This window comes from Melospiza melodia, chromosome 7 (assembly GCF_035770615.1).
Source record: "Melospiza melodia melodia isolate bMelMel2 chromosome 7, bMelMel2.pri, whole genome shotgun sequence".
NCBI lineage: Eukaryota > Metazoa > Chordata > Aves > Passeriformes > Passerellidae > Melospiza > Melospiza melodia.
In genome coordinates this window covers 28,534,460-28,551,430 of record NC_086200.1, presented here as the reverse complement: position 1 = coordinate 28,551,430, position 16,971 = coordinate 28,534,460, and the positions used below count along the sequence as shown (strand labels likewise).

The following is a 16,971-nucleotide window of genomic DNA, read 5'->3' as shown; positions in this document are numbered from 1 at the left end:
CTGAGGGGATAGGAGCGATGCTGTGGGACATGGGACAGCGAACAGGCACCCCTGAGGGGACGAGGCGATGCTGGGGGACATGGGGATCGCGAACGGGGACCTCTGAGGGGGACAGGGGGGACATGGGGACAGCGAACTGGCACCACTGAGGCGACACTGGGGACAGCAAATGGGGACCCCCGAGGGGACAGGGAGGACACGGGGACAGCGAACGGGGACCCCTGAGGGGACAGGGGCCATGCTGGAGGACATGGGGGCGGCAGGAAGCAGCTGGAGGAGAGGGCGCTGCCACGGGGAGCCGTGAGGGGAAGAGTGGACCCCACGAAGCACCCAGCGGAGAGAAATAAATAATGGAAATAAATAACGGGAATAAACCCCCCGCAGGCCAGGAAGGTGAGGGGTGTTGTGCTCAGCAAAGCACGTAGAAGTGGTTCACAGCATTTAAGAGCAGCACAAGATTGACTTATGATTTCGTTACTTTAAGCAGCTGCTTCAAAGCTTCTGAATCACAACTTTTGCACAACTGGAGTCTTGTGGGGCCAGCGCGCTCTGGAGCCACACGGTGTGTGCAGGGTGATAAAACTGTTTGAATTCCTTTAGCAGTGGAACTCTCTGTCATAATGAAGTCATCATTTATCTAAGGAGAATAAAAAAAGCTGAGCCCAGGGCTGTCCAGCAGGTCACACACACAGTGATGCCACATCCACCCTTCTCTTCATACTTGGTTTAATGAAGGTTAGGCACTAAAACGTTTCCCAAGAATTATACTGGTTAAATCCCTGTATTGTATTTGGCAGTACACTTTTTTCTTTTTGTCTCATTCTAAAGAATCAGGAAAGGGTTAAAATATACCAAAATTACAGGCAATGAATATGTTTAAATTTAACCAAAGGTTGTACATATTTCTGGATGGCTCAAACCACACTTGAAGGAACCTGTCTGTACATTTTTCTGGGTTCATTACAGCCTCCTCAAATGACACTTCCCCTGTCATGTTTCATTAAGGTGAAAACTTCAGTTCGACCAAGAAGGTGACAAGTAAAACGCTGTAGGTGTCCAACACTTGCATCTCACAATCAGGAAAAATTCAAAATACTCCCTAAAACCTGTGACAGGGAATCATTTAAATCAGATTTCTCCTCAACAGTTGAAGAAACTGAAGCTGTGGAAGTTCCACTAACAGTTTACAGTTGATTCTGGGTGATTCTTGGTGATTCTGGGGAAAAGCTGTTGGTCAGAAAGTTAATATAAATAACACAAGACTCCAGACAGATCACAGGAATAGCTTCAATTTCCCAAAATACACCAATACGGAATCAATTTCTCCTGTAACAGAATGAACACGACATCAAATATATATTTTACCCTTAAATAGAACTTTATTCAACCAAATCCAAGATTATTCCAAAATTATCTCTTAACATTGGCTTAGAGAATTATTTTTGCAATTTTTCCCCATTCAAAATCCCTTACATATTGCTTAGGAAAAAAAAAATCTTTGAAATATTAATTTAAAAAGCATTTTTTTCTGGAAAAACAGGGAGAAAGTGAGAATGGAATTTTTTTTTCCTTGAATATTCCTTTTTAACACCTCCAACAAAACAAATGGAATAGTGAGAAGTTACAAGAACACTCTGCTCAACTTTTACACAAAACTGAGAACTCAGGAGTGTGACTTGGACAGGGGGAACTCGAGCTGGCACAGCCCCAGCTGGGACTGGCAAGGCAATGGTTTGAAACTGGCTTCAATTCTCCTCTGCTCTCAACTCAGAGCTTAGAAAACCAAGTCAAAATTCTCTTCGAGTGAAGCTGAGATAAATTTGTGTGAACGTTGTGGCTCCAAGCCCTGGCAGAGCAGGAACCTGGAGGGGACGAGCGTGTCCCAGCTCCCCATGGAGCTGCAGCTGGAGAGCAGCAGGATCTTTTACTTCTAGAAAAGTTTGTTGCCAGCCAAAAGTCTCCTCCAACGTGTCCATGAGTGGCTTTCAAGATCCAAATAACCTGGGGGATACAAAAAAATAAAATAAAAGAAGAGGTGAGAAACAGCCACACCAGTGCAAGGCTGATTTACTTGGTGGGTTTCCACCCCACCCCAAAATGAAAACCCCCCCCAATTTAAATCCCCCAATTTAAACCCAGATGATTTTTGTTTTGAGTAACCCCCAAAAAACAACGTTCAGCATGAGGCTGAATGGCTCAGGTGCTGGCACAGGTGGTTTTCATGCACTACAGATGCTCACTTTAGCATAAAAAACCCCATGAGATCAACCCACATTTGAAAATTGAAATAAAGAAGTGAAAAAGAATTGTGGAAAAATCGAGTGGGAGAGACAGAGGTGAAAAGAGATGTATGTGCAAGAAAAGTGCCAATAAGTGAGAAGATGCTGCACAGGGTTACTCACACAATCATGCAGAACATCATGAAGATATTCCACAGGGCAATGAAGATTCGGAAATACCTGAGACTCAGCAAGAACTCTCTGATATTGTCACCTAGAATCCAAGAGGAGAAGCTTTTGATATGAAAAACACACCTGAGAAGTCACATTTTCAGCTCTGCCTGAAAATCACAAGCAACTCTGAGAGGGAAAAACAAAATTGAAAAACACAACAAAAAGTTTGGATTGAAATCTGAGGTTGTAGGCAAAGGATGGATGCTCTGTTTGGTACAACTTTGCAGGGAGATGTGGCAAAATTGCCAAAAAATTATAAAAAGGGGATCACACTGTGAAAAAAGGGAAGACCAGAAAAGGTTTTCTGGGATTTTTAACCAGCAAACAGAGCTACAAGGGAGCACCACTGGTGGATCCATGTGGAAATGGCAATCAGGGAGTGAGCAGAGCGTTACCTCTATAGCACAGGTACCTACAGGTCAGAAATTATGAAAGAAATGTGCTTTTTGTGTACTTCTTCTCATTTCAGTTTACAATTAATAAACCAGTTATTCCACTCCCACAGCAGTTCACATCCAACAAAAATGGGTGGAAAATCTGTGGTTTGGCCAAGGATTTCCTCCAGAAAATCCCGTTCCTGTGCGTGTCCCGTGCCCGGCTCCCGCATCCCCTTCGTTACCGGTCGTGGGTTCCCTCTGCTCCTCTCCGAATCCCTCCGTGTCCCTCCTCCTCCTGCGGGGCACAGGGGTCGTGTCAGGCAGGTGAACCCCCAAAAAAAACCCTCCCCGTTCCCCTGCCCGCCCTTCCCCGTTCGCTCACAGCCTGAAGTTGAGCACGGCACCGGCGTTCACCAGCAGCGTCCTGCGAGAGAGACGGGGATGGAGAGGGGACGGGGAAAAAGGGTCGGGGAAGGGGAATGAGGATGGAGAAAGGGGGGGTTGGGGACGGTGGAAGGGGAACGAAGAAAGAGAAGAAGGAAACGGGCACGGGAAAAGAGGGAGAGAGAAGGGGATGGAGGACGGCGATGGAGAACGGGAGAAGGGTCGGGGATAGTGAAAGAGGTCGGGGAAGGAAGTCAGGGATGGAGAGGGGCAAGGAGAGGAGATGGGGATGGGGAAAAAGGGTCGGGGATGGGGAATGAGGAGTTGGGGAGGGAGGAAGGGGGACGAGGAAAGAGGGAAGAACGAAACGGGCACGGGAAAAGAGGGAGAGAGGGAGTGAGGACGTGGAAACGGGTAGGGAGGGGGAACGGAGATGGAGAATGGGAAGAAGGTCGGGGATGGTGAAAGAGGTCAAGGAAGGGGAACGGCGAAAGGGTCAGGATGGGGGAGAAGGGGAAAAGACAGGAAAAGTGAGACGGGGAAATGGAGTGAGGCCGGGGAGGCGGGTCGGGAAGGGAGAACGGGGATGTGAAGGGTCGGGAAGGGGGAAAGGGGCCGAGAAGCGGGACGGGAACAGGGTCAGGCACAGCCGGGCCAGGCTAACCCGACCGAGCCGCTCCCGGTTCCCGGCCCCGGTACCCGCAGAGCAGCAGGTCCCCGATCATGGCTCCGGCGGCGGCTCCGGGGGTCGGGGGGAAGCGGAAGGGGCGGGCGCTGCCCGGGCCGGCGGCGCCTGCGCTCCCCGCGGCGGCTCCGCAGCGGCGGCGGCTCCGCGCCCGGACACGGCGGGGAGCGAGCGGCCCGGGCCGGGCAGCGCCGCCCGCATCCCCCGCACGGAGCTGCCGGGCCGGGGCAGGGAACCGAGAACCGGGGACTGAGAGCCGCGCTCCGGGGCCGCCATGGATCTGGCGGAGGCGCTGCCCCTCGGGGAGCTGGCGGCCGCCTTCGCCGCGCTGCCGGTGTTCCCGCTCTTCGACACCGCCTACTTCATCATCTCCGTCCTCTACCTCAAGTACGAGCCCGGTGAGTGCGGCCCTTGGCCGGGGGGCCCCGGGGGGAGCTCCGGTACCGGCACAGAGCCCGCACCAACAGGTCCTGCCACCTGCCCGTGCCTCTCCTGTGCCGCCTGTCACAGGCGGTGTCACAGCTGCGACACCTGTGCCTAAATATGAAGCAGGAAAAACCCCCGCGAACCCGTGACTCTGATTTTGAGCAATAATCCTGGGTTTTATTTGAGGCTGGATTCCGGCAGCATTGGGGTATTTCAGTTCGGTCACTTGGCTGCCGCCCCAGGACTCAGAGTTGCGTTTCTGGCCAATCCCTTGGCTCGAATATTTTTGTGGCAGCACCTTCCTCCTATTTATATACGAAACGTCTGGAAGTAAAACCTTGGTTTTTTCCCACCCTCTGGACCATGCCCTGAGCTGTTCTCAGGAACCATAACTGACCTTGCTTTGTTTGTTCTCTTGGGCTTATCTTGCACAGATCGATAGACCCGTGCCTTGGCTTTCACCTTCTGCCTTTGTCACGGCCTGGCTGTGCCTCGCTCTTTCCCAAACGCCCCTTTCCCTCTGATTTTGACAATGTGTGCACTCCTCACGCTCTGTTTTGAGCAGTTTCCCGGTGATTACACAGTGACTGAAGGGAAAACCACCCCTGAGCTCAGGAGTGATTTTCAAACCTCATGTTGTGTGACCTCCGAGCCGTACAATCCACACGCTGTTCCCCTTAAACTCCTGTAAACAAGCGCTGCCTTTCCAGCCCTGATCACTCCCAGCTGCCTTCCAGCATGGAGCCCTGAACCGAACAATTCACAGGCAGCCCTCACAAAAATAGCTTTTAAACATATGCAAGCCCAGCAATCCGCTTGGGACTGGATAAGGCCGGGGTGTGCTTTTCCCCAGATTCCTGCAGTGCTCCCATCCCACAGCTACGGGCTGCGGATCAGTGTCAGGACAGAACCGTCCTGTTTCCCCCTTGGAGACAGCATGGCTTCGTGGAGCCAAGGAAAAACAAGTGTTGCTAAATTTAAGCCTCAAGCTAAACCTCAGGTTCCTATAGAACCAGTTTCGTGTCCCGGCTGTTGCAGCTGTCTCGCTGCCGCTGTGTTTTCAGCTGGTTCAAATGTCCCCGAGGATGGAAGAGCCTGGGCACTCACAGCTTTGGCTCGTGCTGATCCTCTTACTGCTGTTTAAGGGGTACCAGGTAATCGTGTTGATATAACATTTTTAGTGTTTTCGCTCTTTGTCCGCTCACTGAACTGGTTTGTATCTGAAAAAAAAAAAATCACAAAAAAATTCTGGAGTATTTTAAGGTGGTGAAAGACGTTCCCAGAATTTATATTATTGGGAGGTTTCCCTGAAAAAGTACAAAGGTGGACGAAAATTGCTACAGGAATTTAAAAAAAGGCCATAGCAGATTGTGGGAGGAGACCACAAAGTATTTCCAGACTAGCACAGGAGTGGGGTAGAACCCTCAAATCCTCTTCTCTCAAATAAAGATTAAGAATTCCTGTTCTATTTTTGCAGGTTATCTTATGAATGAAAGAGCTGAACAGATTGTTCATGAATTCTTGAGGGCACCTAGGTTGAAGCAGTGGAGAGAATGGTACCAGTATGCATTTTATTTTTAGACTGTAAAAAGACACTGATTTCAAGGGGAAAAAATGTTCTTTATGGTAGCAGAATGAAGGAGAGAATCTCTCAGCCAGTTCATAAACTTCTAATGACTATTCATGTGAGATCTTTGGGGGATCTGCAGGCTGTGGTCGGTTCTTGGTGTCTCTGGTGCTTGTTTGGGTTTCACTTGTATATTTTGTTTTACAAGCGCTTCTCTTTGAGTTGCTTTGTGGGAGAACACGCACCTCCAGCTTCCCTCTTCCTGGGTCTTGAAGTTCCTGCTTCTCTCTGAGATGGCCTTGAGGGTCCCTTTCACCACTGGTGACTCCAAGATTCCCAATTTTTTCCACAGGAGCCGTGGAGATGTCCCGGAGGAGCCCTTTTGCCTCCTGGCTCTGTGCCATGCTCCACTGCTTTGGGAGCTACATCCTGGCTGACCTGCTGCTGGGAGAGGCTCCCATTGCCTACTTCAGCCACAACTCCAGTGTCATCCTGGCCACAGCAGTGTGGTGAGTGCCCTGCAGCCCTCCTGGTGTGGGGGGGGAGATGTTCTCCCTGTGGGACACAGCTCTGATCCCACTGGGATTAACTGGGGACACCAGAGGTGGGCTGAGGCTGCCTTTGAGGCACTCCTGGCTCTGGTTCCCAGTTTCCCTGCCCAGTTGCCTAATGCTGTGATTATCTGGGCTGGGGCACTTCTATTCATAGCAGGCACTGCTGAGCCAGGAGCAGCAGCACCCACGGGTCCCACACGGGGCAAGGGGTGGCACGTCCTGGAGGTTTGGGGGCATTTTATTTGTTGTGTTGGTGAAATGTGCACAAATGGAGCTTTGATTTCCCCAGTGTGTGTGGGCTGTAGGTGCTTTTGCCTGGCAGAATGAGCATTGTTGGGAAATATTGTGAATGAGGTTTTCATAAATAGAAGTCTTGGAATAAATCCCTCAGCCATCTAGTTCTCTATACTAGAGAAAATCAGCCATCTAGCTTTCTATACTTGGGAAATATCTTCTTTCAGGGCTGAAAAATATGGCAGTCTTTGGAAAAAGGAGTGTTTGAAATCTGTCCTCTGTCTGTAATATAATTTCAGTATATGTATCTTCTTGTTCTCTATGAGCTGATGCTTCTGGACCATACAAGACACAAACTTCAAAAAGATTCTGAATTAAAATTATTGGGCTTTATTCAAGATGGAGTGTTAGTAGTGAGGGCTCTCTGAGTTACTGAGCGCTCACTCAGCTCTTGCTGTAGAGAAGCTTTATTGCATGATGGTTTCCTTCCAGGATTAGCCATGAAATCAGGAATATTTTATTTTTAGATTTTCCCCTCACCCGCCACAACTCAATCCGCCACACTCCGCAGACATCCCAGATCAGAACAAACCCGTGGGGTGTTTTTTTTTGGTTTTTTTTTTTTTTGCAGGTACCTGATATTCTTCTGCCCCATGAACCTCTTCTACAAGTGTGTCAGCTTCCTGCCCGTGAAGCTGATCCTGGTGGCCATGAAGGAGGTGGTGCGGGTGCGCAAGATCTCGGCCGGGGTGCACCACGCCCACCACCTGTACCACCACGGCTGGTTCGTCATGATGGCCACGGGGTGGCTCAAAGGTGACACCTGGGATGGTGTGGGGACAGCTCGGGGGGAGCAGCAGAGAGGGTGTTGTGTTTTCCGGGGTGCCCCGGTGGTGGAAGGAGTGAGGAATCTGAATCCGTGTTCTTAGGAGGCTGATAAGTTATATTATGTCGTGTCATAATAATATCATATTTATGTATTATTATATATTATTATAATATAGAATAATATAATATAATATAATATAATATAATATAATATAATATAATATAATATAATATAATATAATATAATATAATATAATATAATATAATATAATATAATATAATATAATATAATATAGTATAATATAATATAATATAATATAGTATAATATAATATAATATAATATAATATAGTATAATATAATATAATATGTCGTGTATACTATACATTACAATTGTAATATAATATAATTATTATATTATAAATGATTCTAATCTATATTATTGTATTATATATTATATATTATATATTATATAATATGATTTTAATAGATATATTATAGTATAGTTATTATATTACTATGGTATCTAATATCTATATTATATATAATATATATTACAATGATAATGTAGTATGTTATTATATTACATTGTATTGTGTTATATTTACTATAATATATGATATAATTATATGGAATTATAATATGATTGTTATAATATATAGTATCTATATAATATATATATATTACAATTAGAACAGAATGGAAAATAATAGAATTATTATATTATATTTATTATATTATAGAATGCTATACTAAGAGTATACTAAAGAATAGAGAAAGGATACAGACAGAATGATCATGAAAATCTGTGACCCCTTTCAGAGTCCCAATGCAGCTGGACCATGATTGGTCATTAAGCAAAAACAATTCACATGAAACCAATCAAACATTTATCTGTTGGTAAACAATGTCCAAACCACATTCCAAAGCAGCAAAACACAGGAGAAGCAAAGGAGATAATATTGTTTTCATTTTTCTCTGAGGCTGCTCAACTTCCCAGGAGAAGAAATCCTGGCTAAGGGATTTTTCAGAAAATATGGCAGTGACAGGTGTGGGCTCAGGTTCTCACCGTGCAGGTGTTTGTGCTGCCTCTGACCTCACCTGTGTCTTTTCAGGGGGTTCTGCCAGTCAGTTTGCCTTTAAGGTTGTGTTTGGAGCATCAGTGACTGCAAGAGGCGAATGCCTTTTCCCTGAGTCAGGATCCACTTGGTGGAAAGTCAGGGAGGCGTTTGCCCTGCTCTGTAGGCTTAGGCTGACTTCTGCATTTGGGGAGAATGTCAAGAACCCTTTGTCCCCTCGAGGATCCAGAGCCTGTGGCAGCTCCAGCTCTGACAGCTTTCTCTCTCTCCCAGGTTCTGGTGTGGCCTTGATGTCAAACTTTGAGCAGCTGCTGCGTGGGGTCTGGAAGCCTGAAACAAATGAAATTCTTCATATGTCCTTGTAAGTCAGCAGCCTGGAAATTCCCAGCCAGGTGAAGAATGGAATGAAAGAACCACTCAGGGCTGGGTGCAAACCTCTCAGAAAATCTCCTTTTTTTCTCTTGCAGCCCTACAAAGGCCAGTCTGTATGGCACAGTCCTCTTCACCCTGCAGCAGACCCACTGGCTCCCCATCTCTGAAGCCAACCTCATCTTCTTTTTCAGCATGTTCATGATAGTCTGCAAGGTAAGTTTACAGCAGCAAATGACAGAACCTAAAGTGGGAATATTCACCTTCCTGAGCCACTGCAGGATTCACTGTCTGTAGGACCTGCTCAGGAAATTCAATGCTGGATCCTCCATCACACAAGCAGCTCCTTGTGCCTGGAGTCATGCAGCATCAGGGAGGTTCTGTGGGGTGAGGAGGATGCTCACAGGTCAGAATTTCCCTGCTCTGTGTGATCTCTGAGTGTTCCTTTTTTGCCTGGCAGGTTTTCATGACGGCCACTCACTCCCACGCCTCACCCTTTGCTCCTCTGGAGAACCTCATCTGCCCTGTCCTCTTTGGCCCTGTCTCCAGTGGCCACCCAAGCCACCACCACGACCACCACGAGGTTTCCCACCCTCCTCCTCCTCCTCCTCCTGCCAAGTCCAAAGAGGAGCTGAACGAAGGCACCAGGAAAAGGAAGGCAAAAAAAGCTGAATAAAAAAATCGACGGCGCAGAAAATAGGCCAAGAAAATTCTTCCAGAGCTGAGTCTCAGAGCCACCTGTGACCTCCTTTATGCTCCAGTCCTTCTCTCTCAGACTCCCAGAGGAGAGGTGGAAGCCAGGACACTGCCAGCTGGGTCCCTGAATTTCATTTTTGCTCTCTGTGCTGCTGCTTGCTTCTTGGTCTCTGCCTCTCTCTATTCTGATCAGGTTTTCAGGGATTTGGAGGTTTGTGCCAGGGTGGGGAGTGGGTGCCACTTCCCAAACTGGCAGCAAATCTGATGCAGCATTTTCAATCGATGTAAAATCTTTCACTGTGTTTATTTATGAATGGTTTGTGCTCCTGCAACTCTTAAATTCCTTGGAATTTTCACTGACCTTTTCAGTGTCTGCCAAAACAACAAACTGTTGAGGCACAATGTGAAAATCAGGTTTCATACTCAAGGAAATTGAATGTTCTGGTATGAGCCTGCTCTGGTTTATCCCAGCTCCCACAGCTGCCATATCTCCAAGCAATGTGACATTTCAAATGCAATAATGACATGGCCTTTGAGCCAAACCCTGTTCACCTCAGTTCCCTCTCATTCTGATGGTCAGGACATTGATTTGCTCAGCCAGGTCTGCGCTTGCAGGAGCTCTGAAGCTGTGAAGTGCTGCCAGTGCCAGTGTTGGCACTGTCACCATGCTGGGCTGTGTGTGGCATTGCTGAGTCCCACCCCAACCTCAAAACCTTGAACCAGGGGAGAAGCATGGCTCTGGTTTGTTTGTGATCCTCTGGGATGCAGGAAGAGTGTGTGTGAGTGTAAGTATTTATTATTATTTATTTGTAATTGCCAGGGCACCTGAGCAAGGACCTGAATTTGGCCTTTTTTTGGAACTTTTAGTTGTGGCCCTGAGCCCACAGCTGGTTTGGTGATCCTGGAGTGCTCCAGGACATCCTGAACACTCCCTGGGGGCAGGAAAAACCTTCCTACATTCTTAAAAAGGCCGAAGCAGGGCATTTCACACCAGCTGATGAAAAACTACCTTAAATGACTGATAAAAATCAGCTGAAAATCCTGATTACCTCTGCAGGTCCCCTGGGGCCAAATTGCTGGGCTGTGGATGCAGCTTGTGCCCTGTGAGGTGAAGAACCTGAACTGCCCTGCATGGCTCAGGAGGGCTCTGTCAGCTCATTTGTGTTACACTGGCTTTTAGAGTAGTCCAAAGCTGTTCTTATCACTGATTTTCTTCTTATCAGCGGCATCTTCCAAGGGCTGGCATCACCCCAGGGGCAGTGGCAAGCCTGGGGATGCAGCACTGGGCATTTTCCATCCCTGGCACTGAGGTTTTTGCTGCTGTTTCCATTGCAGCTGGGAATGGAAACAGGATTGGAGAGAAAGAGGGTTTTTGTGTGTGTGTGTGTGTGTGTGTGTCCCTGTTCAAAACTGCTGATGGTTAATTAATTAAAGGTAAGAAACCCTCCCCTGTGTGCAAGCAGGGGAAAAAGCCAGGAGGAAAGTTCAAATGTGTGGGTTTGGGGTTTGACAGTGCCTTAATGTTGTGAGTTTCCCTCCCCTTGAGCAGAGAGCAGGAATTCTGCTTTCAGCTCTGTCTGCTCCTGCAGAGGCTGCTCTGCTGGAGGCCTGGTGTGTCACGAGCATGCACGAGGCTGAAATAAATGTTCTATGAGGTGTCTGATCAAGGGGAATTTTGTTTTATAAAAGCTGTCAACAAATAAAAAAATTGTGAAGTGACTCTGATTGTCCAGTGGCCCCTGAGGAAATCTCTGTGTTTGTTTGCTTTTTACCCTTCCCAGCCACGCAGGAGCTCTGTGGCACCAGGACCTGGGGACAAAATGATTCTGGTTGAAGGAGGAGATCAGAATGAATGTCCTGCAGCTGTGTCTGAAACTGTTAGAAATGGAAATAACAGGGTAAAAGGTGTTTGTGGTGTTCTCAGAGCAGATAGCTTCAGATTTCAGGGATTGGAAATTTAGGAATAAGAATAAATATAAATTAGAAATTTCCTTATTCCCTTGACAAGCTCCTTGAAAATTCCCTTGAAATTCCTTATTCCCTTAAAAATTCCCTTGAGAATTTCCTTGAAAATTCCTTAATCCTTGAAAAAGGAATTGCCCTCCCTTGTTGTTCATACCAGTTGTCTCTGTTTTTCCTTTTGTCACTGTAAGAGGGAGGAGGGCATTCACCTGTGACTGGTAAATACACACACACACACAGAGTTCCAGCAGATTTATGTGGAGTATCAGTATTGAAAAACTGGGAAAAAAATCAAATTCTCTGCAGAAGTGAATATTTAGTGTGGTCCTGTAGCTGCTGCTCTGCTCTCTGAGTGCAGTCTTTGCTCTTCAGAGTATCTGGATTCTGAATAAAATTGAACGGAGTCCAATCACAGCTTCTAATCAAACACAAAGAGAAGAAATATTCCAAAGGAGGTTAAAATTTAAGCTCTGAACACCTTCAGAGTACCCAACAGGAGCAGGACTAATTTTGAGAATACAACAGCCACAGAGGAATCACAAATTCCATTTGGTGAAGCTTTTCCAGTGAGGGAAATGGAACTTTGTCTTGAATTTCCATGGCTCAGCACTGCCAGGCTGGTGCAATTCCAGCCTGCTGCCCTTCATCCCAAGGAGCAAAAATGGGATTTGGAAAAGCTGCACAATTGTGGGGGACACAGAGCTGCTCCAGCACCTCTGGAAACCCCACCTGCCCCTTCCAGACCCTTCCTTCCTTCAGGCTCTGCTCCAAACAGAAAAAAAAATGGGAGTGGGGTGTTTCTGAAGGGATGGAATAATTTATTTGCACAGCTCAGAGGTGGAATGATGAGGAAATCATGACACAGCCAATCGACACAAACAAGAATCTGCAAAACCTGTTTATATTTTGAAGGCTCTCTCTCTCTTCTCTTCTCTTCTCTTCTCTTCTCTTCTCTTCTCTTCTCTTCTCTTCTCTTCTCTTCTCTTCTCTTCTCTTCTCTTCTCTTCTCTTCTCTTCTCTTCTCTTCTCTTCTCTTCTCTTCTCTTCTCTTCTCTTCTCTTCTCTTCTCTTCCCTTCCCTTCCCTTCCCTTCCCTTCCCTTCCCTTCCCTTCCCTTCCCTTCCCTTCCCTTCCCTTCCCTTCCCTTCCCTTCCCTTCCCTTCCCTTCCTTCCCTTCTGATTTAACTCTTAGAATATTCATAAACACTCCTTAATTTAGAGCAGACGAGAGTGTAAGTTGCATTTAAACTAAGAAAACCAGCTCAGAAAAGAATGGGTCACAATAATTCAGGTGGTTTAACCCTGTGACATTCAGGTCAGGGTTATTTTGTGAATATGTGAACGGGCTGATGAGAGCAGGTTTCTCCCATCCTCTGAAGAATCCCACCTTGTGGGAATAAATCATTTTTGATTAATTGTTCCTCCACAGAACATTCCCAGCTCCCAGGACAGGAGCCTGGCAGGGCTCAGCCTTGCAGGGACAGACGTCATTCCCTCCAGAGATGTCCTGATCTGATAACTTCTGATACCGACTCCAGTGAGACCAGGCTAAATTTAGCAGTAGGTTTAATCCTCAAAGAGGCCCTGGGTGCCTGCTGGGAAAAGCAAATGTTTCAGTTGCTGTTTCAGCATTTCACGTGGATTGACAGGTTTCCCTTTTCCTGTCGCAGAGCCAAACTCGGTGCCTGCAGCTTTTCCACAGTGGCAGATCAGCTCCACAGATAGGGAAAGCTCCACAGGCCTTGTGTGTTTGTAATTTAAAACAAAAAAAAAAAAAAAAAAAAAAACAACAAACAAACCCAGGGGATCAATTTACACAGAGCATTAATAATTCCTCACAGTAAATGAAGTAACAAAAAGAGGAGGACAAAGGGAAGAATTTCAGAAAGGGCAAAGCCAGTGCAAGAGCACCAAGCCAGAGCAACCAGTGTTCTTGGTTTCCACTTTTCCTTTTGCTATTATGCCAATATTTACATTATTGCACGCTTTGTCCAAAGAATAAACGAATTATATAATGCAGCAAAGCAGAAAGACCCAGAGGATAAAGGTGGAAGTTACCTTGGCAGCCTCCTGAGCTCTACAGAAGTTTTCCCTTTTATCACTTGCCAGGTGATCAGCTGCCAAATGCCTGCTCCTTCCTGCAGCCTGTTCATGGTGCTTTAAGGGCACAAAAAAAAGCATTAAAAATTAGAGCTTGGTGTGTTTCAGCTTTTTCTGGCCCTTAGCTATGATTCTGTGTTTTATGGTTCTTGTGCTGTTCTTTGAAGGGTGTGAAAAACGCCAATCACTTGTTTTTAAAATTTTAAAAGTTTGATAGTAGTAAAATGGTTAAAAAATAGTAACACAATTAGAGTAATAACAATTTGGACAACTTGAATTAGGACAATATGAGACAATAGAAACAAAGAGTTACAGACAGTCTGGGTACCTTTTTCTGGGCAAAATAAAGACACAGTTCACAGACGATTAATCCTTAAAAGCAATAACCTGTTGCATATTCATACATCTCATACATGATGCATAAATTCCATTCAAACACAGGATTCTGTCTGGTCATCCTCAGCTTCTTCCTTTGAATCCCAACAGCGCCTTCGAGGTGGGAAGAAGTTTGTTTCCTCTGATAAGAGAGCAATAAATTCTTTTTCTCTGAAAGACTTAGGTGTCCTGTGGCTGCTATCTAGCTGCAAGTCCTTTTCTTAAAAAAAGTATCCTACATAGCATCGTTTCTATTTTAACAATTTTTATAACCTAAAATTATATTTAACACAGTACTCAAGAGAATTAATACAGCGCTACTTTCTAACACAACACATATATTATTCATTTGAATATTTGCAAAAAGCCAACATAAAATACATGCATTTTTCACAGAGGGTGTAAATGGTTCCTGTGAGGATGCTAAGGAAGGTAAATCTGGGATAAAATGGCATTTCCTACGGCCTTAAATTTTAATTCTTTGTCCAAATAATGAGAAATCAGAATATACATCTATACAAGAGTTCCCAGAAAGGTCTCAAGGGGAGTTTGGATTTAGTGTGAGCTGCTTCCACCCAGGAATGTTGCCCGATTGATAAGTGACACAAAACTCGGATAAATTTTGTGGGTGCTTTATTAAGGGCCCGGGGAGCCGGTGGACTGACATCCCAAGTCCGAGCCCCCAATTTCACATATGGGTGCTTCCCTTTTTATACAGGCGATTCATAACAAGGTCTCCAAGAAACAGTTCCCCTTGTCTAGCCACAGACCCCTTGTGATACATTCCTTAGTCCACAAAAAAATCATTAATCTTCTGCTTATCTCATTCTAAGAGCATTGTATGCTTCCTCCAGACAGGTTAGCATTCTTACTTTCCTACACTAGTTTAAATATTTATTAAATCCCTAAGACTACCTGCTAGGTTACACACAAAACCCAACACGCACACTATCAACGGCTGCAAAACTGCTTTTAACAAACCAATTCACGCACAACTCGTAACTAAACTATAATTAAACATTTTGCTAGATTTCATTTCTTTTCCAACAGGAAACAGGACACAGACAAGGCAAACGACTCAGAGCAGAGAAATCCCACTGCTGATGCCAAACGCTCTGTACAGTGTGTGGATATTTTCCTCTTTAGGATGCTCTCAGCATTGCCCCCAAGGCATCTGGTTCACCCTGCGGTGCCCAACAAGGAAACGCCGATTGAAGGGGCTGGAATTTCATCAGACACCGCCACGACCTGGTGGACACCCACAAAATCACCTCGCAGCTGAGGATTCCATCCTGCTCCGAAAGCATCAGGCTGCGAAGGAGCTGATGGGGGCTGGAGGCGCCGGGAGCGAGCAGAGAACGAGAAATCTCCTCTCCATCCTGCCCAGGCTGCCGTGCCGAGTCACAGCTGCTCCTCACTTCACCTCTGCGGTGGCATCTGCCACAAAAAGATGCTGATGGTGCGAAGATCAACACTCAGGAGCGCCTCGGAGTCTGGGCTGTCTTTCACACTTGCGCTTTTGCATCTTTCACGCGTTATCCTTAGCAAAAAAAAAAAAAAAAAATGCCGTTTATATTTCCTTATCTGCTTCCTTTGCTTGCCAAAAGCGAATCTGGGAGGGATTTTTTTTTATTTTTTATTTTATTTAAGGAGCTTGCGAATGTCAGGGAGGATCGGTGTGAGACAGAGATTCCATCTTAGCCTTAGGGTACAGGTAGGCTATAGCCCTGGAATGCAGGAAAACAGGTCCGAGATGTTCGGAGGCTTCAACATTTTTATAGCCCGAGGAAATCCAGAATGTGCCCGGAAAAGATTTCCTCGTCTGATTTTGTTTGGTTTTGATTTGCAAATTACAGCGAGCTCCCCCAAAACTCAGCATTCCAAACCGCTGCTGCCCCGTGATCCCAGCTGTGAAAACTGTGCATTTGATGATTGGCTTTTGGCAAAAATTCAATTAATATTATATGTGTTGTGTTAGAAAGTGATGCTGTATTAACTCTCTTAAGTAGTGTGGTAAATATAGTTTAAAGTGATAAAAAATGTTAAAATAGAAACGATGCTATCTATGTAAGATACTTCTTTTTTAAAGAAAGGACTCACACTGAGACAGCAGCCACAGGACACCTGAATCTTTCAGAGAAAGGGAATTTATTGCCCCATTATCAGGAGAAACAAACTTCTTCCCACCTCGCTCAGCCATGAAGATGCCATTAAGATTATGAGGAAGAATTGAAGATGACCGGACAGAATCCTGTGTTTGAATGGAATTTATGCATCATGTATGAGATGTATGAATATGCAACAGGTTACTGCTTTTTAAAGTTAATCCTCTGTTAATGGGTGTCCTTTTTCGGGCTTATTTTGCCCAGAAAGAGGTACCCAGACTGTCCCTAAGTCTTTGTTTCTATTGTCTCATATCGTCCTAATTCAAATTGTCCAAATTATTATTACTCTAATTGTATTACTATTTTTATAACCATTTTATTACTATTAAACTTTTACAATTTTAAAAACAAGTGATTGGGCATTTTTCACACCAGCCCTGGTGCTCCTCAGAGGAATCACAAGTTCCTGGCAGCTGCAGCATCCCTCAGGAAAGGGAATTTTCTTCTTTCCTTCTGATTTCTGTCTTGCTGGGCTCTTTGCTAGTGATTACATTTTTATTCTCTACATTTTCCCAATGGAGCTGGCAGCTCTTGGCATTCCCAAAAAAAAAGCTCTGCAGGCTTGGGGACCTCTGTGCCACTGATTTTCTCTGTGTGTGTGACAAGAATTGGTGACAATGGCAGGGGGATGCAGCAGGAGAAGCAGGGAAAGCATCCCAGATTTTGATGCCTTGAAATGCAGCCTAAAAATCCATTTTCAGAGTGCTGGTGTTGGCTTA

General features: G+C 45.6%; 2 protein-coding genes across 2 annotated transcripts; one reads left to right on the top strand and one right to left on the bottom strand.

Moving 5' to 3' along the window:
- Positions 1-1,355: 1,355 nt before the first annotated feature.
- Positions 1,356-3,974, bottom strand: SMIM7 (small integral membrane protein 7). The gene is made up of 5 exons (XM_063160939.1): positions 3,914-3,974; positions 3,213-3,254; positions 3,073-3,125; positions 2,403-2,493; positions 1,356-2,001 (listed from the first exon to the last, which is right to left on the bottom strand). Exons 1-5 carry the CDS (start codon positions 3,937-3,939, stop codon positions 1,986-1,988), a joined length of 228 nt encoding a protein of 75 aa, XP_063017009.1. The 5' UTR covers positions 3,940-3,974; the 3' UTR covers positions 1,356-1,985.
- A 165-nt stretch (positions 3,975-4,139) lies between these two features.
- Positions 4,140-11,370, top strand: TMEM38A (transmembrane protein 38A). Its single transcript, XM_063160938.1, has 6 exons — positions 4,140-4,297; positions 6,245-6,401; positions 7,312-7,496; positions 8,860-8,947; positions 9,054-9,171; positions 9,416-11,370. The coding sequence occupies exons 1-6, from the start codon at positions 4,174-4,176 to the stop codon at positions 9,629-9,631; spliced, it is 888 nt and encodes a 295-aa protein (XP_063017008.1). The 5' UTR covers positions 4,140-4,173; the 3' UTR covers positions 9,632-11,370.
- Positions 11,371-16,971: the final 5,601 nt, after the last annotated feature.

Coding starts and splice junctions, on each gene's coding strand:
- TMEM38A (XM_063160938.1), top strand. CDS start 4,174: ATGGATCTGGCGGAGGCGCTGCCCCTCGGGGAGCTGGCGGCCGCCTTC. Junction 4,298..6,244: donor CTACCTCAAGTACGAGCCCG/GTGAGTGCGGCC, acceptor TTTTTTCCACAG/GAGCCGTGGAGATGTCCCGG. Junction 7,497..8,859: donor GGCCACGGGGTGGCTCAAAG/GTGACACCTGGG, acceptor TCTCTCTCCCAG/GTTCTGGTGTGGCCTTGATG.
- SMIM7 (XM_063160939.1), bottom strand. CDS start 3,939: ATGATCGGGGACCTGCTGCTCTGCGG. Junction 3,255..3,913: donor GGGGACCTGCTGCTCTGCGG/GTACCGGGGCCG, acceptor TCTCTCTCGCAG/GACGCTGCTGGTGAACGCCG. Junction 2,494..3,072: donor GCAGAGGGAACCCACGACCG/GTAACGAAGGGG, acceptor CTTGGATTCTAG/GTGACAATATCAGAGAGTTC.